Source organism: Podarcis muralis, chromosome 13 (genome assembly GCF_964188315.1).
Source record: "Podarcis muralis chromosome 13, rPodMur119.hap1.1, whole genome shotgun sequence".
Lineage (NCBI taxonomy): Eukaryota > Metazoa > Chordata > Lepidosauria > Squamata > Lacertidae > Podarcis > Podarcis muralis.
The window spans coordinates 54,004,855-54,028,498 of NC_135667.1; the positions used below are offsets into that span (position 1 = coordinate 54,004,855).

Consider the following 23,644-nt stretch of genomic DNA (forward strand, 5'->3'; position numbering starts at 1 on the left):
GAGACATGCTGCTGCTTGGGTGCTGGCCCTGTGCTGCTTTTGCAGGGAATGCAGGGCCAGCGCACCCATGCCCCGCTCCCCTCAAGGTGGAGGGACACTGCTCCAACAGCGCAGCGCGCCCCAGCATGCCCCGCTCCCATGGTGCAGCAGATAACACCGGGGCTCCCTACACCACTGGGTTTCCCTTATCCCTATGAGGTATGAATCTGCCAGAGCAATACCCACAGAGCATATTGCTAGCGTTGAATGCCAATAGGCTATAGGCTTAACCTCAAATAGCATGCTAACTAACTTCAGTCCTATAAACCAGGGAACTACCTTTATGTGTTCTCTGCTAAAAAAACATTGCTAAGCCTTTACATTTGATGTTCTTCCATCAGCAGTTCTGCAGGGGAGGCTCCAAAAAATCCCCCGTCAACATAAATACTCATTTTAATCTGGAGGAGCGGAATCAATAACTCATGTTCCTATGCATCGCTTTTTTATTGCATCTTTTTTACACAATTTCTCAGTACGATCAGACGCATTTTATGCTTCTGCACTGCTTTTACATCGGAATGCATCCATCTCTGGCTAGATGTTTGCTGCCGCGTGAAAAAAACCTCAGCAATTAATTTTAGAAGACTTACAACTTTGTTTTCTGTGCCTGGCTTCTATAGTATGGTATGGTTATTAGTACAATGGTACCTCAGGTTCCATACGCTTCAGGTTACAGACTCCGCTAACCCAGAAATAGTGCTTCAGGTTAAGAACTTTGCTGCAGGGTGAGAACAGAAATCGTACTCTGGCGGCGCAGCAGCAGGAGGCCCCATTAGCTAAAGTGGTGCTTCAGGTTAAGAACAGTTTCAGGTTAAGTACGGACCTCTGGAACGAATTAAGTACTTAACCTGAGGTACCACTGTAATTTTATTTCTATGGTTTTCTATTTTGTTTGGCTTGTACAAATATATAAAATACCACCAAAGTTTCAGAATATTGGTCATTGTCCATAATAAAGAGGGTGAATTGATCCAATCGTGGTGTTTCAGACTCATCTCAAAAGGAACACAAGAACTAACAATGAAGTCCCACTTTTCTAATGGCCAAGGCTTATGTCTCCATTTACTGGGCCTCACTTAATGTGAGCTATTCAGTGCCTCTGCTACACATTTCCAAATCAGGAAGTGACCAGCTTGAGGCATACACAAACTTTAAGGAAAACGCTTATCAAAATGGAGGAAGGTATATAGGATCCAAGATTAGTTGGCTTAGTTTGTTCATAACTCATATTCCAGTCTTCAGATCTGTATGTTACATGGAGCTGGGAGAAAGCTAAAACCCATTAGGGGTAACAGAAGGGAAGCCAGGAATAAACAGACAAGGAAGAACAAATGAAAAATCCCTTCTCAAATGGCATGCCCGCCTCTTCTCTTTTGCTGTGCCTGGAGCAGCCAGCAGGAAGTGGAACTGAAGGGGGTGTCTCAGCCCCCAAGTTGTATTCTCTATAACATTTAACTTTCTGCCAGTGGAGAGATGGACGGAGACATCCCTGCAGGAGAAAGGGTTTTATTTTGTTCTCACTCAGGGACATTCTTCGACTAGCCACTGCCCTTAATTGCAGTTAACTGCTTGAGCAACATTAAGACTGCTATCAAGTACATGTCATCAAATTGAGTTATTAATTGAGGATTAGGACAAACAGTGTCTGGCAGTAGCTAAAACGTTGCCGAGATGCAAGAAACCCAGCCGGCAAAACTCTTTCAAACTTACTGGGTTCCTAGAAGGACAGGATGCAGAAATAAGAAAACGAACAACATTCTAGAGCAACTGCAGATTATTCTTGGCCTAATAGCCCCCTGGCTTGCTTTTTATGTGCAAGTCTTAATGTAGAACACATGCAGTTCTTACTGCTAGAAGTATGCTTTAGTTTAGAAGACCTTTTTCTTGTCTCTGTGATATTACAAAACAAATTACACATCTGAAAGGCACATAGTAGATATGAACAACTCAGGCAAATATCATGGAAAAGCTCTGCAGCATATATCAAGGTTCCTTAGTTCCGACTACTTAGCTAACATTTAACTGAAGAGAACATTACTAGGACAGTTGATTCACATTTATATAAAACACTTAGCGCTCAAACTGCATATAACAGGGATATGATGGAGAGAACTGTAAGGGGACAGCTCCCCCATTTTGTGTTGAAAAGCATTCTGGTTCTGTTTTGTAGATGTGTCACATATTGGGTTCAAAATGAGAGAATGGCTGATCAAAGCAGCATATAACCAACTGGAACGGAAACAGGACTCCACATTCTTTTCAAAATTATCCTAGTCATTTCCATGTTTCTTTCTTTAAAAGACAGCTCATTTTGAATGTTAGGAACCATAATATTACCCACTCCCCACTGCTCTGATTTTTCAGAGGTTGCTGAAAGAAGCTATTCAAGTTCAAAATGCTGGACTAATGTAGCAGCAAATCATAGGGCCTTCAGCTACATCAATTTTTAAAAGGCCATTTCTACAGGTTTCTTTAGATTTTATTAGGGAAAAAAAGCAGATCAACATTACAATTCAAAAAATGCAATCTAAATATGAATGCAATCAACGTATGGAGTGGAAAAATGTTTTCAAGAAACATTCAGTTGTCAACTACTTATTACCTGAATAAGCAATATTTGTAGGCTCTGACTGGAGTCAAAAAATGAAAGATTTATTGCTGTGAAAACAAAACCTGTAGTACAGTAGTAAGAGAGTTGGCCATTAAGCATTATCAGTCAAGTTAACAGATTTTACTAACAAATTCTTAAGTTGGTGATGGAAGGTCAAAAGCTGATTGACCCAAGTACAACCGAAATAGCAAGTCACATCAAAGGATGCACCTCCAGTTTTCAGATCATTAAAAAAAAGATGTATTAACAGTTCCAACAGCCTGCAAGCCAAAATGAAAGTTTAAAAATGTTGAACTGACATTCAAAGAGCCAATTTTATTTATACTCAATTTTACTTTTGCTCCTAATAAGCTCAAGACCCATCAGGGGAGGAAGAAAGGATATTAATGGACTACCACACAATTGAACAGAAATTGTGTCTCACTTGGTTATTCCCCCCCCCCCACCGAAGTAAAAAATCTACATATAAATCTGATATTTAGTATTACAAATTGTACTTCTTATATAGTTCTGATTTGCTTTTTTGCCTCTGAACCCTGATTCTTGCTTCAGTGATTTCCCCCCCTCTTGTGATATTAAAACTTCTCCATTTATATTTGCATTTATGTTTGATACCTTGGTTAACATTAAACCTTGTAAAAGAATCTTTGTAACAGCACCTTTGGTCAAGGCTGCTGATGTACAAGAGAACTCGGTTGTGCCACTCTCCAGAGTGCATATTTCCTTGATTGTTTCCACGGTCCAAATGTTCTATTAAATGATTCTTTGATGAACTATTTTCAATCTTGTAAACATCAGTGTGCGCAGGTTCACAAGTACTCATGTAGTCCCACACCCTTAACACCAGGATGGCTGGCTCTTCAAGATTCAGAAATCTGCTCCAGTGGCCAATAAACCTTGCAGCCTTTGCTTGCTACATAAAATTGTAGCCCACGTACTTGCTGAGGTAGTCCAGTCAATCCTCCTCTTTGACTCCTTTCAGAATATTTCTGGAAGGGTGACGTTGCGAAGAAGCCACTGCTGAGAGCGGCCACCGCTGCAGTCTTTGATGCTGGGTACCTGGCTGTCTTCTTCAGTGGCTTTATCCAGGCACTGGTTACTGTTCACATGCAAAAGGGTTAATTTCTTTTTTGGCGGGGGAGAGGGGAAAGAAAGGGGGAAAAAAGAGTATATTTTAATTAGAAGAAGGATCTGGCAACTCCTGTTTCAGTGTATCTGAAGAAGTGTGCATGCACACGAAAGCTCATACCAAGAACTAACTTAGTTGGTCTTTAAGGTGCTACTGGAAGGAATTTTTTTTGTTTTGACTATGGCAGACCAACACGGCTACCTATCTGTAACTTAATTAGAAGAGGAAGAGATAATCCACACCAGTCAGTAGGTTCATTTAGGACCACTGCTAGGAAAAGGATAGTTGTGTTTTCCTCTCTCCAAGAGGTCCACATCCTTAGAGAGCATATATCGAACTCAGTACCTCTTAGGTATCTTGGAAATGCCACCAAAGATTCTTAAGGGCTTGTGGGAGGGTGTCTAGGATTTTTTTTTTACGTGCTTCCTTTCACGAGCAGCCTCCCTTTCAGTGCACACTGCTTTTGAAACTCTAAAGTTTTAAAAGCGACATGCAATGTAGTGCAGGGGGGCTTTTGTTTTAAAGTAATGACTTAGCATAGACTTAAATCATGATTTAAGTCAACAAGAAAAAGGGCCAATTTAAAACACTAGGTAATAGCTAACAAAAATCATACTCAGAGCAGGTGCACTGTAATAAATGGACCACGGGCCCACAGATTTAAAAACGTACTACTAGAAATTGACTATCAAAACTTTTATACAAATTGACATTTTAATCCAACCCGTAACCATGTTCTAACAGCAATTTCTAGCTTTACCTTGATGCTGCTGTAACAGAAATTTAAATGCACCACTGCATAATGAGAAATGGGGAAGAGTTGGAAAGGGTTTGCATTCAAGTGGCCAGTAAAAAGGTCATTGGTACCTTTTGTTCAGGCCCTTTGGAAAACAAAACAGGATGTGACTGCAAGCTCCAAGGCCGCCAGCGCTTCCTTTAATCATGCAAGGAATTACTGCAGTTTGAGAAAAGCAGGTAAAACTAGCATTGCAGTTTGTGGAAAAAATAGGGAGTGTTATTTGTTAGGGTACAGCTGTAATTTGTGTGTGTCTTTTGTAATCCATGGAACACAGGAATGAATTATCTCCTAAAATGAGTTCCCTCCCATTGCTTACAAAACTGCAATACTAAAAAAGAAACTTTAATTGCAACACAGTTTAAAAATTGCAACACATCATGTTGTTGTTGTTTAGTCATTTAGTCGTGTCCGACTCTTTGTGACCCCATGGACCAGAGCACGCCAGGCACTCCTGTCTTCCACTGCCTCCCGCAGTTTGGTCAAACCCATGCTACACATCATGTTACTTATCTTAAATTATTACTCCCATCTCCTAGTTCCAACCAGCATTCTCCACAATAATTAATCACTTGAGCTTCAGTCATAAGACAACTTACCACTGGATCATATTCCCAAAGTTGATTGCCTTTTAAGTGGTGGCACTTGAGCATTGTGACAGGACCATTAAGTTTGGAGACATCTAAGCACAAATCATCTGTTCGAATTTCTTTGTTGGCTGTATATGAGAAAACCTTGATGGAAAGCAATAGCCTGTTATTACCATGCTATATACCATTTTATATGTTTTTCTGAACATTAAACCTGTCCTAAATGTACACATATGGAAAACTGCTTTTGAATAATTAATCTCTTTGCATAAAAGAGTTTCTTAAACTAGTGGTAGATATCGTCACTGGGTGCTTGGATAGAGGGCAGGGCCGCTGCAGAACTTTTGTTTTAGGGCAATAGTTTTTTGAGGGGGAACTTTCCCCGCCATATTGCCCAACAGCACCCATCCATGTCCTAAAACAAACAGGTCTACAGCATGAAACAGGATGATCTCCGTCTAGCTGCACAAGCTTGCAACCTCACAACAGTCAAATTAATATTCTTCCAAGCAAGACCTACAGGAATCAAAGCATACTATAAAGAAGTTGTACAGTGCAATCCTATTTCCATTTTGAAGTGGGTACCACTGAATATAACAAGGCTTACTTCCCAGTAACTGTGGAACCTTTTTTTGAGGTCAAGGGGAACATTGTCTTTGAGAGATAGTGACTGGAGCCACATACCACTGGCAGAAGGAGTTGCCAAAGCACAAGTAAGTGGGGACACTCCTCTTTCTCCCACTCCCCCACATATCTCACCCCCACCCCGTCTCACACAGACAGATCTGTGTGCACACACATATATGCACAAATACAATCACACATGTACACAGAGTCCTACAGATGCATACATTCTTGCATGACACTGTACACTCAAACATGCACGCACACACACAAGCATACTGTCATGCAGACATGCATGCACACTCCCCAAAACATTAATTTCCTCCGCACTCTGTGGCACATATGTGCACATATGTACACACAGTGCTCATGCATGCACACAGAGACATATGCACTCTCACATTCACATACACAATGACTTGTCTAATTATATACAGTTTAATAATCTAATATTTTAGTTTTCGGAATTTTATATTGTTACCTGATTGCCACCCATCCCGTGACAATTAAAAATGCCAACTTTTTCATTTTCTTTCCTTGCCATGTTATCCAGACACTGATTTGTTTCCATGTTTCTTATCTGAAGACAAGAACAAAAATTCAGCACACTCCGTTTGCTATACATATTTACATTAGAAAGATAATCTGCATGCGAGCCTTGGAAATCACAAGCAAGAAAGCCTTTGCATATGATGAGTGTGCTGCCAAAGATGTTATTCTTATTTCAGACAATTCCAATAATTAAGGGGACAGTGATTTTTAAAGAGTGGCAAAGAGCAATTTCAAGATATATCTGGCAGGGTAAGAAGGCTTTCAATCACAAGCAAGAAAGCCTTTGCATATGCACAATAGAAATAATGCAACAACAAACAGGGACAGAAGTGGTGAAAAAAGTTAAATACCTGGGAATCTGGTTAACCCCCAAGAGTATTGATTTGTTTCAGAATAATTATGTGCCAGTGTAGAAGGGAATAAAGAAAGATCTAGAGGTGTGGTGTCGAATGAAGTTATCCTTTTGGGGGAGAATTTCAACGATTAAGATGAGTGTGCTGCCAAAGATGTTATTCTTATTTCAGACAATTCCAATAATTAAGGGGACAGTGGTTTTTTAAAGAGTGGCAAAGAGCAATTTCAAGATATATCTGGCAGGGTAAGAAGCCAAGAATTATGTATAAGTTATTAACGGATGCAAAAGAAAGAGGAAGTTTCGCCCTGCCAGACTTGAAATTATATTATGAAGCTTCATGTCTCTGTTGGTTGAAAGAATGGATAAAGTTAAAAAATACTGAGTTATTGGATTTGGAAGGTTTTGATAATAGATTTGGCTGGCACGCATATTTATGGTGTGAAAAAAGAAAGATTCACAAAGGTTTTGAAAACCACATCTTTAGAAGATCTCTCATAGAAATATGGGAGAGATATAGAAGTTTATTAGAATCAAGAACTCCCCACTGGCTATCTCCGTTATAACGTCTTAAGAAAGTCAATATGAGGGGGAACTGGATTACATATAAAGAACTGATTACAAAAGGAGGAAAATGGAAAATGAAACCCTATGAAGAAGTGAAAGAGTATGTGTATGATTGGTTGCATTATTACCAGGTTAATGAAATGTTTTAAAAGGACCTAAAAGAAAGAGGTTATGAGGGAAAATAATCTAAATTTCAAACAGAAATAATAAACAATGAGAATAAAATTTTGTCCAAGATGTATAAAATTTTGCTACAATGGTATACAAAAGATGAGGAAGTTAAATCGGTTATGATACACTGAGCCAGAGATTTGGGTTATAATATACAGTTTAATGATTGGATAAAACTGTGGAAAGAAAATATAAAATTTACGGCATGTACTGCGTTAAAGGAAAATGTTATGAAAATGATTTATAGATGGTACACCACACCCGTAAAATTGGCAAAAATGTATAAAACATGTAATAAGTGTTGGAAATGTAAAGAAAAAGAAGGAACATTTTATCATATGTGGTGGGATTGTAAGAAGGTGAAGGGCTTCTGGGAAATGATATACAATGAGATGAAAAAGAAGTTGAAATATACATTTGTTAAGAAACCAGAGGCTTTTCTTTTAGGTATACTAGGAAATGAAATAAATAGAAAGGATTGTAAACTTTTTCAATATGCAGTAACAGCAGGGAGAATACTACTGGCCCAAAAATGGAAACAGGAACAATTGCCGACGCTCGAAGAATGGAGAATGAAATTGATGGATTATGCAGAACTGGATAAATTAACAGGAAAGATCAGATATTTACGAGATCAAAAGTTCATCGAAGACTGGGGAAAATTTGCAGATTATCTGAAACGTGTATGTGATGAGCAAATAACGCTAGTGGGATTGCAAGAGGCTCTGTGAATGTTAGAGGACTATTGTATTGATGAAAACTAAGAGGTGAAGGTTTATAAAATGCAATATAAAATTAGGAAATGCGTTTTTAAAAAATTTGAATAATGGATGATTGTCAGGTTGAAGGAAGTCAAAAAGGGAAAATATGTGACAAATTTAGATTGGATATTATAAATGTATGTTGGAAAATTTAATTAAAAAATATTTTTAAAAGAAAGAAAGAAAGAAAGAAAGAAAGAAAGAAAGAAAGAAAGAAAGAAAGAAAGCCTTTGCATATGTGCCCTGTTCAGTTGCCCTGTCCATCCTATATTTCTCCATGAGAGACCTGTGGGTATACGGCGGTATATAAATTGAATAAATAATAATAATATGAGCCGACCTTGCAGGCCTCCTCCACAAGAGGTCAAGACAAGAACAGGCCTTTTCTGCAGTGGCTCCCCATTTGTGGAATGCTCTCCCAGGAGGCTTGCCTGGCACCTTCATTATACATCTTTAGGCCAGGTGAAAACATTCCTCATCAACCAGGCCTTGGCTGATAACATTTTATGTCATGTTAAATGTGCTTCTGGAGGGTGGTGGTTATTGGTTTGTTTTCTTTTTTTCTTGTTTTTATTATGCATTTTGTGTTGTTGTTTTGTATTTTTATGCTGTGAACTGGCCTGAGATCTTTGGGTGAAGGGTGGTATACAAATTCAACAAACAAGCCAATAAAGAGGTCAGAAGCAGTCTTGAGGCTCTTTCCACACACCTTCTTTATGCCCGTCACTGTACACAACAAAGAACCAGAATGGAAGAGCAGAGAAATAGTGAATAAGCTGTGGCATGGGGGCCAAGTGCGGATGCAGGGCAATACCAGGCAATAGCAATACCTTGCAGCAATATGCTTCCAAATCAAATTATCAAGGCAGCACACACAATTTTAAAAACCACCAATAAAACGAAAGGCATAAAATAGCAGCATGGTGTTCAAGAGCTATTTAGATCCTTAGACTCCTAAAAGTCCGTAGAGAGCAATTAATCAGTGATTGCCCCTTGAAACATAATAGTCTTCCAGCCCCGATGTAAAACCATAAATCAGGGCAGGTCCAGGCTTGTCCTAGCAGAACAAAACACATTGGGGGCGATTTGTGAGTGCCTGGTGATGTGAAAGGTGAATTTAGCAGAATAATAACCTCAAATTATTATTATCTCCCCAAAGCTTGAACCTACTGACTGGATAGTATGCCAAAGCTCACTGAGGGAAATTTATATTTTGCACTCAGAACTAAAGTTTTGTGCTGCAGGACTGAAAAGTTCACAGCCCAGTTTTTACTGTGTCATCAATATTATTTTCTTGTTTGTAATGTTCCCGTGTGTACATTGGCCACATCCTGCTCATAAAGAATGCTGATGTGCAAGCCCTCCCCTCTTTTTCTGTGCCTTTAGGACACATTATCAAGTAAACTGCAGCAGAGGAGCCCTCAGCATTCTGCATCTCTCATGTTCTTATTTTTTGGAATATCAGTCCTGGTTCATAGAATCATAGAGTTGGAAGAGACCACAAGGGCCATCGAGTCCAACCCCCTGCCAAGCAGGAAACACCATCAGAGCACTCCTGACATATGGTTGTCAAGCCTCTGCTTAAAGACCTCCAAAGGAGGAGACTCCACCACACTCCTTGGCAGCAAATTCCACTGTCGAACAGCTCTTACTGTCAGGAAGTTCTTCCGAATGTTTAGGTGGAATCTTCTTTCTTGTAGTTTGGATCCATTGCTCCGTGTCCGCTTCTCTGGAGCAGCAGAAAACAACCTTTCTCCCTCCTCTATGTGACATCCTTTTATATATTTGAACATGGCTATCATATCACCCCTTAACCTCCTCTTCTCCAGGCTAAACATACCCAGCTCCCTTAGCCGTTCCTCATGAGGCATCGTTTCCAGGCCTTTGACCATTTTGGTTGCCCTCTTCTGGACACGTTCCAGTTTGTCAGTGTCCTTCTTGAACTGTGGTGCCCAGAACTGGACATAGTACTCCAGGTGAGGTCTGACCAGAGCAGAATACAGTGGCACTATTACTTCCCTTGATCTTGATGCTATACTCCTATTGATGCAGCCCAGAATTGCATTGGCTTTTTTAGCTGCTGCGTCACACTGTTGGCTCATGTCAAGTTTGTGGTCAACCAAGACTCCTAGATCCTTTTCACATGTACTGCTCTCAAGCCAGGTGTCACCCATCTTGTATTTGTGCCTTTCATTTTTTTTTGCCCAAGTGCAATACTTTACATTTCTCCCTGTTAAAATTCATCTTGTTTGTTTTGGCCCAGTTCTCTAATCTGTCAAGGTCGTTTTGAAGTGTGATCCTGCCCTCTGGGGTGTTAGCCACCCCTCCCAGTTTGGTGTCATCTGCAAATTTGATCAGGATGCCCTTGAGTCCATCATCCAAGTCGTTGATAAAGATGTTGAATAAGACCGGGCCCAAGACAGAACCCTGTGGCACCCCACTAGTCACTCTTCTCCAGGATGAAGAGGAACCATTGATGAGCACCCTTTGGGTTCGGTCAAAAACTTAGTATTGTACGGGAAGAAAAAGGAAGTCCACATACATTTTAATTAAAAAACTAACTGGGAATTCTTTCATTGTGTTTTAAGTTTCTTCCAAAAAGAAATAAAAGCCAATCAATGATAAAAAGAAAGAAACATAATAGTCTTCAGTGTCTGAAAAAGCTCACTTTTTCCCACTGCTTGAACTTTGGACCACTTGCCCCTCTCTCCGTTTCTCTAGTCCACTGCTTTCTCTTATCTTTCTCATCTGCTGCTCTGCTCTACTACTTCTCCCCAACTGTCACCTAACTGACTTTTTCCTCCCCACATTCCAATGCTCTCCTTTCAGTAAACCAGTATTCTACAGTGTTGTAGTGTTGCACTAGTGTTCTGAATCAGTTGAATTTTCCAATCTTCCAAGGGAACCCCACATGGAATGCATTACAGTACTGTAAACATAACTTTAGTTAGGACATGGATAACATGGCCAGATTACACTTTCCCCAAGAATGGTTATAGCTTGCAAACCAGCTAAGTTACCTATGCCTGTCCAACATCTGAGATTTTAATAACACTAAGACTTATAACTTACTCATTGAACCCCTTATAAAAGCAAGGAAATCCTTCTTTAGTCCAACAGATGTTTCAGAGTCAATGTGATTTTTAAAATGTGGAAAGTCTTATCTAAAGCTTAGTGAAAATCAGTACAATTATTTGGACGAAAACATGTGATCATGAGAATCACGGAGTGGCAACTACGGCATTCATTCTAAATTATCCAATTAGTTTACCCTTAAGATGGGGGAGAGAGAGGAAGGGTAGGAGTGAGATTACCTGTCCAACCTGAAACAGGATAGGATGGTTAATCAGATCAAGCTAAACATTATAATAGCATTACTTAGCTTTGTTAATCCAAGATCAGATTCTAATCATCATTTTGGGTATGACTCTAAAGCCCTGTCTATATTCTTCCTTGGCTTCATTTTAGAGGCAAGCAACAGTCCTTTTATTCCACAAGGCAGTTGGGCTTGATTGACCAGAAAGTATGTATCTTTACTGTTGGTTCTGCTTTTTAAATTAGTTAATTATAATATAGCATATAATGTAGGGCTGCTATTTTTAAGGAAAATCGCCAGTAACGACAATGCCGACATGGGTTGCCATAAAGTCCAGATTTTTCCAGACATTTCAGCAATTTCTGCCCAGACACTGCTTTTGACTATAGTATTCAGGATATATCTGGGAAATTCTGGACATATAATGCATATAAAATTGATAAAATTCATCCCCAGTGAAATGCTTTTGATGTCCATTGAGAGCATCATTTTTATTGTTTCTTATTTTAATAACTGGGAATTCTAATGTTTATTATATATGTTGCAAACTGCATTGTGAGGGTAGATAACTTTGTATGGTAAGTTAAAGATTTATTAAATAAAATACAGGAGTTTTAAGCTGTTGTATGTTAACCACTTTGGGAATATTTTTATTAAGAGGCAGGTTTCTCCCTACCAGATTTAAAGATATATTATGAAGCATCCTGTATCTGTTGGATTCAGGACTGGATTAAATTAGAAAACACAGATATTTTAGATTTAGAAGGACATGACAGTAGATTTGGTTGGCATGCGTATTTATGGTATAATAAAGCCAAAGTGCACAAAGGATTCCAGAACCACATAATGAGAAATGCAATTTTAAAAGTATGGGAGAGATTTAAGGATTTACAGTGGTACCTCAGGTTAAGTACTTAATTCATTCCAGAAGTCCGTTCTTAACCTGAAACTGTTCTTAACCTGAAGCACCACTTTAGCTAATGGGGCTTCCTGCTGCCGCTGCACCACCGGAGCACGATTTCTGTTCTCATCCTGAAGCAAAGTTCTTAACCCGAGGTACTATTTCTGGGTTAGTGGAGTCTGTAACCTGAAGCATATGTAACCTGAAGCATATGTAAACCGAGGTACCACTGTATTAGAACAAAAGACACCATGGTGGATCTCACCGACAGAAGTAATATCAGTAAAAAAGGTTAGCATAAGGACTAAACGGCCAACGTACAGAGAGCTGTTAGCAGAAGTGGATAATCAATCAAAGTTGAAAGATTTGAGGAAATCGGAGAGAAAGTAATAGATTGGTTACAACACTTTCAACTAAATGAAACTTTTAAAAATGACAAAAAGGATTTAGTTACACCATATCAAGATTTCAAAGGGAAATGGTGGAGGATAATATGAAATTACTGTCGAAAATGTATAATTTGCTGATGGATTGGAAAAATAAAGACGAAGAGGTTAAGTGTGTAATGAAGTGGGCAAAGGATCTGGGACATAATATACAAGTGAATGATTGGGAAAAACTGGATCTCAAATTTACTGCATGTACCACACTTAAAGAGAACTATATGAAAATGATGTATCGGTGGTATATAACACCGATTAAACTTGCTAAAATGTATAAAACAAGTTCTAATAAGTGCTGGAAATGCAGAGAAAAAGAGGGCACATTCTATCATATGTGATGGGAATATAAGGTTATTAAAGGCTACTGGGAAATGATATATAATGAATTGAAGAGAATGTTTAAACTAACTTTTTAAAAACAAACAAACCTAGAAGCATTTTTATTAGGTGTAACAGGAACAGAAATTCCCAGACAATAGAAGAAATTATTTATGTATGCCACAACAGCAGCCCGGATACTATTAGCCAAAAGATGGAAAGAAGAACAGTTGCCAACAATAGAAGAGTGGCAAATAAAACTTATGGAATATGCAGAAATGGCAAAACTGATGGCAAAACTCAGAGACTCTGACAATGAGAAGTTTAAAAACAGTGGAAAAAACCTTATTGTATATGTGCAGAAATATTGTAAACAAGTTGGCACATTGGCAGGGTTCGATTAAGCACTTGTTAGCAGTGAGGAACTAGAAAATATTAAGGAGTAACAACTGGATAAAAATGATAACAAAATGCAGAGAATGTTGTAAGATGTAAAGAATCAGTAGAAGGGGGTTGGAAGGAAGTCTTGAGGTTTAAAGAACCTCAAAAGAAGGCTTGTAAATAGTAGGATTCCTTATTAGAAGTTCAAATGTTAGATTGTGGTTTGATTTTTGTATCTTTATTTTGTTGTTTACTATCTGTGAAAATTAATAAAAATTTATTTACAAAAGAGGCAGTATAGAAACATGCTGAACATAATAAGAGGAAAAGAACTTGATAAAACAAGCTTTTCCTCTTGAGAATCCCTGCTACACCACTAGCCTGTGGTTACTTAAGTTTAGAAGCTGTTAGCACAGTGCACATTAGCAGCAGCATGCAAATTCCCTGTTTCTGGGAAAGAATTTCCTTCCAAGTATTAATTTAGATTTTATATGACCTAAGGATTTGAATTCTTCTATTACAGCATTACAGAAAGACTTACACACGGGAGAAATAAATCTGCTTTAATCTTATTACCCCAACTTTAAAGCTTTGCACATTAGGAAAAAAAGCACAGGTGTGCCGTTCACACACATTTTTTTACTTCAACGCTTGAGGCATATTAAAGAATTCTACAGTTAATTAAGAGTTCTCAAAACTGTATGGGTCTTAAAATTGTTACCTCTCCCAAAGAGAAATAGAGTCGTGGTATTTGGGAATCAGGATAAACAGTCTCTAGGTACCAGGAAAAAGGCTTGCACTGCAGCTTGTGTCTAAGTCCAAGTCGTGATGATATGTCTCCATAATCTACCTTTGTAACCCCTGCAGAGAATTGAATCTCAGTTAGTTAGTTTTAATTGAATAAATACAGTAATAGATTACCTGCACAAAAAATTAGACTGGGTGAGAAGAGTAATCTTTACACAGATCTCTGAGGACAGGTTCTAGGTATCTTACTATCACAAGGAAAACTTACAAGCAGTTTTATCTGAAACTTTGAGGCCGCATCAATTTCTTATCTACAGAGCAATTTCCATGAAAATTGCTTACAGAGCTACAAATGAACATTTAATATAAGGTAGCAGGAGTCTGAACATTCCAAGGAAATTGCAACCAAACAGGGTAATTTTGGTACAGTCTTTGAATTATACCTAAAGATGCTACTTTATTTGAGCCCCGTAACAGCGCAAGTATCTTGAAGAGTACAGTACAGAAATGTTTACAGAATCTAGTCCAACCTTCTGCTTAATATAGGAAATCTAGAGCTAAAGCATCTGCAATACATGGCTGTCTAGCCTCTACCTGGAGTCTTCCAGTGAGAGAGCCCGCCATCCCTAGGTACATGGCTCTATTGCTGGATTACTCTTACTGAAGTTTCTCCTAATGTTCAACTGAAATCTCTACTTCTGCAGATCTATTCCTGCCGCTTGGGAGTAGCAGAGATTCCTTTCTATTGTGTGACAGCCCTTCGGTCCCTTCAAGCCTTCTGCTCTCATGGCTAAACATACACAGTTCATATAACCTTTTCTCATATGATGTCTCATCAATCCCACAGACCACCTTGGTTGCTCTCTAATTTTTCTACATCCTTCTCACAGTCCTCCTCCACAACTGAACACAATACTCCAAACATGAGGTCTAGTACAAAATGAAGTGTAACCATTATTTCTCATGAGATGGAAACTATGGTTTCTATTAATGCAGCCTAAAACTGCATTAGCATCACATTTCAGAGCCAGGTGAATCAATAGTCTGAGCAGAAGATGGCTTTATACATACACCGTATCAGTTTAAGACACTATATTATGCTGAAGATTCCTTGCTTACCTGGGGAAATTATGTAGAAGAAATTCTTGAATCCATCCATCCAAACTTCTGCAAGTCGTCTATTATTTTTATTAATAATCTGCCCTGTCCCTCCTGGGAAAGTGTAAGGAGTGGCTTTTCGAAAAACGTGTCCAACATGCGAACATGTCACAATTTCCAAAGTTCCCCCACACTGCCAAATCTGAAAATGTCAAGAGTTCACCATAAACATATTTCTATTGTATTTTAGGGAAAGGAAGGTTCTGATTACTATGCAAACTATAACTGCCTGAGTAATAATTCTGCATTATAATTTTACTAATTATATTTACATATCACTCTTGACCAGTGGTTATCACCCTTCACCATTTCATGGAGAACTCATCACAGATGTCCCACTTCCAGCCCATGTGAAATCATATCCAGATTACATAGCAAGACCATTCTGTTGCAGCAAGGACATTGGGCACTTACCAGTATTACTGAAACATCATAATGGTAGCATGACAGCTCTACCCAAGTTTAACTATTCTTCAGTCAACTGCACATGCAGATACTGGGATATCCTAGAACTTTTGATCAGAGCTGTGAACCATGTGCTTTGCAGTACTGCACCAAAGCACTCTGGCAAAGCAGCTGTTGTTATCTCTCTTCCCTGAATTTGTTTTTAATTTTAAAAAATAATCTATTGTTGAAAGATAGAATTTGCATCTTTTCTCTGGCAACATTCAAAATATGTCTGCCTACCATAACTAAGCTGCACTACCTGGGAATAAAAATGAAGTTTACTTACTCTGAATGAAATTTCTAGGTTTTCTCCTCCCCATATATCCATTCCTGCGTCGTATGTCCCAATTTCTTGAAAATAGTCCCTATCTATAGAAAAAAGGCCTCCTGCCATTGTAGGCGTCCTAAAGAAATATGAAAATGTTTTAAATCCAACTCTGACATTTATTATTACATTTATTACTCTTAGCAGTGAACTCTATCCCAACAAAAATATAGCTAAAATTGGGCCAGAGGGTGAAAAGGAGGGAGGCATTTGCCAGTCTGGGAGTACAGGAAGGCAGCACAGATTTGAAGGATAAGGTATGTTGCAGCATCCTGAACTGCATCTAATGCCAGTCCAACTCAGAACATTAATATCAATAAAATTAATACATGATTAACTTAGGTCCATTAATTTCCATAGGCAGTATCCAGTTAAGCAATTATGTTTGCACAAGCACTTCCTCTCCTTGTGCACCCCATAACCATGCTCTGGAGGGTTGGGGAGAACCACCAGAGCCTGTTTAAGGAAGAAGTTATGTTGTGCCAAAACGGCGTTGTTTCACTGCCGCAGGTTTAGAAAAGGTGGCATACTAATCACTAACTTGAAATGGACCTCCCTGTCCAAACTACAGTGGTAGCTCGGGTTACAGATGCTTCAGGTTACAGATACTTCAGGTTACAGACTCCGCTAACCCAGAAATAGTACCTTGGGTTAAGAACTTTGCTTCAGGATGAGAACAGAAATCGCGCAGCAGCGGCACGGTGGCAGCGGGAGGCCCCATTAGCTAAAGTGGTGCTTCAGGTTAAGAACAGTTTTAGGTTAAGAACGGACCTCCAGAACGAATTAAGTACTTAACCCAAGGTACCACTGTAGATGCTCACAGTTAAGGGAGAACACACTTCCTAGTGTTTAACCTGCAATTACTTATTATTACTAAGAGTTGTATGATCTACCTGTTTCAGCAGGCTTTCTAAGATGTGTCTTAATTTACTGGGGTTTTTTAAATCAAGTTAATGGTTGCTGATTACATATCATATTTCCCTCACAGTTCCTTGCACCTTCATAGTTCTTTTTAATGTAGAAATGGACTTGGGAACTGAGTAAACCTGGATTGTATTATTAGACACATGCATTAATAATAATAATAATAATAATAATAATAATAATAATAATAATAATAATAATAATTCCCAATAATGCTCATCAGCTCCCTTTACCTGACTGGAAGGGTCCTGTCACCTTTCCTTCGGTCCATTTCTCTCTGTGGAACAGGATACCACCGGAAATTCAACTTCCAGTTGAACCCACCATAAGTCATATCAGAACCTGCCATATATTCAAATGTATCATCGCTGATTACATCAATAATTGGACAAACTACTGTTCTCCTAAAGAAAGAAATGGCATAGACCATTAGAAAAGGCAAGAATACAAAATACAGCCCTTGTTACATACAATATCAGCCCTATACCACAAATTGAGCATCTCATTTCCTGTTCATCTCTGAAAAGGTTTCAGTTTTAGTACATGATAGGCATGATCCAGCTCATGTTAAGTATCTACAAGTGTCTTTGAACTACCATATTTTTCGCACGATTGGACGCACCGGACCATAGGACGCTTGGGGAGCCTTGCAGGGAACTGCTGCAGGGCTCCCCACGCTGCGGATGTATGCCTGACGCGAGGGGCGCTCTGCTTCAGGGCGCCCCTCGCGCCGGGCGGCAGGCTGCTATCTGCAGCGTGGGGAGCCTTGCGGGGAACTCCTGCAAGGCTCTCCACGCTGCGAATGTGTTCCCAAAGCGCCGGGCACTCTGCTTTCAGGGCGCCCGACGCTCCGGGAAGCAGGCTGCTATCCGCAGCGTGGGGAGCCCTGTGGGGAACTGCTGCAGGGCTCCGCACGCTGCGGATGTCTGCCCGGCGCGAGGGGCGCTCTGCTTCAGGGCGCTACTCGCGCCGGGCGGCAGGCTGCTATCCGCAGCGTGGGGAGCCTTGCGGGGAACTCCTGCAAGGGTCCCCACGCTGCGGATGAGTTCCCGAAGCGCCGGGCGCTCTGCTTTCAGGGCGCCCGACGCTCCGGGAAGCAGGCTGCTATCCGCAGCGTGGGGAGCCCTGTGGGGAACTGCTGCAAGGGTCCCCACGCTGCGGATGTGTTCCCGAAGCGCCGGGCGCTCTGCTTTCAGGGTGCCCGGCGCTCCGGGAAGCAGGCTGCTATCTGCAGCCTAGACACGGCTAGCGGAGCGCTAATCCCGAAGCTTGGGGCGTGCGGAGCTCAGCGGCCCCAAGCTTCTGGGTGCCGGCAAGCTTGGGGCGCGCTGAGCTCCGCACGCCCCAAGCTTCGGGATTAATGCAGCGCTCCGCTAGCCGTGGGAGAGCTGGGTCTCCCACGGCTAGCGGATAGCTTCCTGAAGCCTGGAGAGCAAGAGGGGTCGGTGCACACCGACCCCTCTCACTCTCCAGGTTTCAGCGAAAGCCTGCATTCGCTCCATAGGACGCACACACATTTTCCCTTGCTTTTTAGGAGGGAAAAAGTGCGTCCTATGGTGCGAAAAATACGGTAGCTTCACTTATTTCAATGGGGCTTAAAAGGTTCGTTTTTGTCCGGCTCATGCTCACTTTATATCACAGCAACATAGAATACAAGAAACTATGCTATGTTATTAAACAAAGTAATGATCAAACACTTGAAATAGTCCTTTATCTGCAAGAGCTGTCACTTCTATTCTACGTGGGGTGAAGGGTAGATAAGAAATCTTATAAATAATAGGTGGAAATAAGATACAGTTCCAACCAAGGATGAATGGCAGGAAAAATTAATGGGCTACGCAGAAATGGCTAAGCTTACTGGACTAATAAGGAACCAAGATGAGGGAACTTTCAAAAAAGAATGGGGAAATTATCTGCAGTATTTTAAAAATCATTGCAAACAGTTAACTGCATTAGCAGGATTAACTGAAGATGAGCAGTTAAACTATTAAACTTTCAAAGTTGAGAGTAACAATTATAAGGAGTTATAGGGGAGATGCATAAATCAAAAGTGAAAATAGAAGAAACCACAGAAAGGGGGGAGGGAAGTCAAACTATGATGTATGTATGTGTGATGAGGTATCAATTATTGTAAAATTGGAAATTGGAAAAAAATAAAAAGAAAGAAGAAATCTTAGAAATTAAATAATGCAGGATAGTAGACTGAAGCTCAAATTACCCACATTCAAAAGTGTTACCTCTCTAAACAAGGTATTTGTATTCAGAGCCAGATGGGCTAGCAGTTAGGGCAGGAAAATCCTTAAATGAAACAAAGGTTTAACTTGGTAGAATGGTAGGTTCCTATGTACCTCAGAGAACAGGTTGCTTGATTTCTGGAGAAACATGCTGCAAGGCTTGAGCATAACACAGAAAACAATAGAGTAACAGGCTATGGCAGGATATCTGAGATGTCACAGTTATTAATTATACATATAGTTGTACAGTGGTACCTCGGTTTAAGAACAGACCAGTTTAAGAACGATTTGGTTTACAAACTCCGCAAAACCGGAAATAGTGTCTTGGCTTGATAACCTTACCTCGGTCTAAGAACGGAATCCGAATGGTGGAAGGGCACCGGCGGTGGGAGGCCTCATTAGGGAAAGCGTGCCTCGGTTTATGAACGGCTTTGGTTTAAGAACGGACTTCCGGAATGGATTACGTTCGTAAACTGAGGTACCACTGTATCTGCAATACATCCATACTGCATTTGAAAATTACCAAGGTCTGCCACTGCTCTTTAATTAATCCTTTGTGCAAATATTCTTCTACTACAAATTTCTCATATTCTAAGGATTAACGAAGTTTACCCACTATGTCCAAGGATGAGTCACGCTTAAAAAAACAGATTAGCTGCATTAGTCAGTATTAACCTTTAACATGTTTTATAAAATAACCACCTGTCTAATTTTATCCGTGCTAGCAGTGGCTCCAGCCATCCTACTGTACATTCACAATGAGCATCTAAAAAGGTGATGACTTGGCCTTTAGAAGCAGCAGCTCCTTTCAATCTGGCTCTGATCAGTCCAGAACGTTGCTCCATTCGAATCACATAAACTGGTACTCGTAATTTCTTCACATAGTTCTCCAAGGGTCTCTTCAAGAACTCTAAAAAGTATGGCAAGCGAAAGATAAAATAAATGTAGCATTCAAGCTACATGTACACTCATAATTTTAGTAAGAACTCTTAAAATGGTTTATGTCTAAATGAACTCTCAACAAGAATAGTCAAAAGGGGGCAGAACAATCCAGATATCAACACTAAATTTAAGACTGAATATACTATGAATACTGTGCAAGAACAGAACCAGGACACACACATTATGCTCCAAATTGCAGATTTTAATGGAAGATTAAAACTCTCTTTTTCTCTTTCTGGTTCAGGATGGTGACTTTTTCCACATGTAAGCAAAACAACTAATCGGTATTTATCCACTATTTTTCTTCTAAATGAAAAATTAGCACTTCTAAATTATGCGAGGAGTAAGTCTTGTATTCTTGATGTTTCTTTTTCCAGTGCAAAAGTGAAATATTATGCAAATCAACTTTACTGGGAATATGGCATCAGCAGATACAAAGGTAAAGCTGAATGTTTGCTTTATTCAGTTCAGCCAACTGTTGCTAAAATTTGAAACCCACTCTCTCCCGATTAGGAGATTTTTGTAGAAGCCTAATTTCCTACTTACAGAGTATTTAACCAGCATGTAAACAGAGATTGCATTTTCTGCCTGCATCCTTCAGTTTGATAAACTTCAAACCCAATTTATTTTAAACAAAGTTCCATGTGAGTCACAGAAGCACCATCAAGGAAAACATTAATATAGTACTATGCAGCTATGTACAACTTGAAGAGTCAGGTATGGTTTCAGAGTACTATACTATACACAGTACTATACACAGTTTACTTAAGTACTATAAAACTCTTAGGGACACGGGTGGCACTGTGGTCTAAACCACTGAGCTGATCAGAAGGTCAGCGGTTCGAATCCCCATGACGGGGTGAGCTCCCGTTGCTCGGTCCCTGCTCCTGCCAACCTAGCAGTTTGAAAGCACGCCAAAGTGCAAGTAGATAAATAGGTACTGCTCTGGCGGGAAGGTAAACGGCGTTTCCATGCGCTGCTCTGGTTTCACCAGAAGCGGCTTAGTCATGCTGGCCACATGACCCAGAAAAACTGTCTGCGGACAAACGTTGGCTCCCTTGGCCAGTAAAGCGTGATGAGCGCCGCAACCCCACAATCATTCGCGACTGGACTTAACTGTCAGGGGTCCTTTACCAGGTTTTACGTTTATAAAACTCTTAAAAGCAAAGCTCACATAACAGCTTTTTATTCCAACACTGCTTCAATGAAGAAATCCATAATAATAATAATTCTACATAAAGGCAAAAGAATTCTCTTAAGAAGCAGGTTCAGCACAATTCCAAAGGAAAAATAGAATGTGGATGCACTGTACTTATCAATACGGCAAAATCCAACTAAAAAGTGATTTAGAGATTAAACAGGCACTATTTAATGAATATTCATTTCATGCATGTTTGAGCATTAAGGGCACCCTAGGTTATTTGAAGAGTGTGATTTACTTTACCCTGGCATAGAGTAATCTCTATTTCAACATATGCAGTCTGTGAAGTGTTCAAAGGACTGCTTCCAGTGGGTAGCTTTAATGAATTCATTAAATTCAAAAGAGTGAATGTTATGTACCTGTATGGATAATGTTTTTAGCACAGAGAAGCATGGATGATATATTATGTTATATACTTGCTATACAAGTTTATATAAGGGCTATGGTAAGTAAAAAATTGATGATTACAAACAGGGTTCAAAATTAGCAGGACACCGGGCGCATTTTGTGCCTAAAGATGCTCAATTTGTCAGCACCTCAAAAAGTCTAGGTGCCACTTTTTGCGCCTGGCTGACGCTCAAGGATGACTGAAATGTATGTGCTTTGAAGCTTCAAAGTATATGTTAAGGATAGACAGTATGTTAAGGAAAAATGAAGTATGCTACCAATATTTTTATGGCAAACACCAAATTAAACATGTATTAACAATTTCTGTTAAAAATGTGATATTAACAATGTCTCACTTATGAGAATTATGTATTAGCTCATGCTTATTAAAATAATAAATAGAAAGAGTTGCTGCCCCACCCCAAAATGGCAACTAGACATTCTTGTTTTGGCGCCCACAACCCAAGTTCCAGAAGCCATTTCGCCCCTAGCTTTTCTATCCCAGTTACTAATACCGATTACAAAACCACCTAAAAGAATCAGGTTGCTTTTTAAAATTGATTTTTTAAAAGTGTGAATACTGCATTTCTCTTAAATAATAATGAATTCAATATTAAACAACTTGTATACAAGCACATTAGTGCTATGATTACTCTAAAACAGGTGTGGGGAACCAATGATCTATGGATCTATTTATATCTGCCAGGCCATTTTGGTCAAGCACTGTGGACCAGCCATCATATATGATGTCAGGTTTAGGGAAAGTAAAAAAGACCTGGCCAGCCAAAATGGGGTTTGCAGACCTGCAAAGTTATGCACAAAGTGTTTTGCAACACCGCACTTCCCCATTGCTATCTATAACTTGAATCAATTCCTCTACCAGATGCATCTGACTTAAAGAAGGCTTTCTCAAATATAAATATTTACACTCTACCTATCAAAACAGGCATTTCATTTTCAGCTGATGAAAACTGCTCTAATCTGTCCAGTAACTACAGTCATATCAGCAACCGGCATTTCATTTTTGTTTGCAATATGCCCAAACTGCACCTTATGCAATCTTACCTCTTTCACTAGCATCATCTACCAGAATAATTTCTTCCAGCATGTGTCGCGGTGACCGGTTGATGACACTATGTACAGTTCGCAAGAGAGTACTCCAAGCTTCATTGTGAAAGACAATTACAACACTTGTTGTAGGAAGGTTATCTGGATATACTTTTGTCTTACACCTAAGACGAAACACAAATAAAGCAAAGCAGTAATAAATGAACCCTTTATTATTACATTTGAATAGAAAATAATATTCTCTAATATTCTCTTTATATTAAAAAAATATAAGGTAGGGACAAGGAGAACATCCCTGGGGACGGTGTTTCATCAATGGGTTGTCATCACTGAAAAGGCCCCTTTCCCCAAGCTTTTAGCAATAGGCCCTTGTTCACTGATGCATTCAGAACTCACCTGTGAAAATGCCCTTTGACCCATGCTACACTAGCCATTTCAATTGACTACTTCAACTGAAACACTGAAGCAAGAAGGCTGGTAATAGCATTAACTTTCATAGGTCATCAATGAATGAACAAGAAAATTATGGGTACAATTAGCTGTGTGAAACATGCTTCATGCAGAATAGAATGTCCGGATGCAGAATGAATTTCCTGACAGGTTTATTGCTCAATTAAAATAGTTCTTCCACATGAAGAGGATTTCCAGGTTATGGCTAAA

The 23,644-nt window shown here is 39.6% G+C and overlaps 1 protein-coding gene across 2 annotated transcripts in view; it reads right to left on the minus strand.

Annotated features, from left to right (window-relative positions):
* Positions 1–2,670: 2,670 nt before the first annotated feature.
* Positions 2,671–23,644, minus strand: part of GALNT1 (polypeptide N-acetylgalactosaminyltransferase 1) — a 60,779-nt gene continuing 39,805 nt past the window's right edge. For both annotated transcript variants that reach the window (XM_028703031.2, XM_028703032.2), the window contains 9 exons: positions 22,982–23,148; positions 20,089–20,296; positions 17,386–17,556; positions 16,190–16,307; positions 15,418–15,598; positions 14,273–14,412; positions 6,271–6,369; positions 5,175–5,309; positions 2,671–3,775 (listed from right to left, as the gene is read on the minus strand). In XM_028703031.2, coding sequence (XP_028558864.1) covers positions 3,629–3,775; positions 5,175–5,309; positions 6,271–6,369; positions 14,273–14,412; positions 15,418–15,598; positions 16,190–16,307; positions 17,386–17,556; positions 20,089–20,296; positions 22,982–23,148 — 1,366 coding nt within the window. In that variant the 3' untranslated portion in view covers positions 2,671–3,628. The remainder of the gene's footprint in view (positions 3,776–5,174; positions 5,310–6,270; positions 6,370–14,272; positions 14,413–15,417; positions 15,599–16,189; positions 16,308–17,385; positions 17,557–20,088; positions 20,297–22,981; positions 23,149–23,644) is intronic.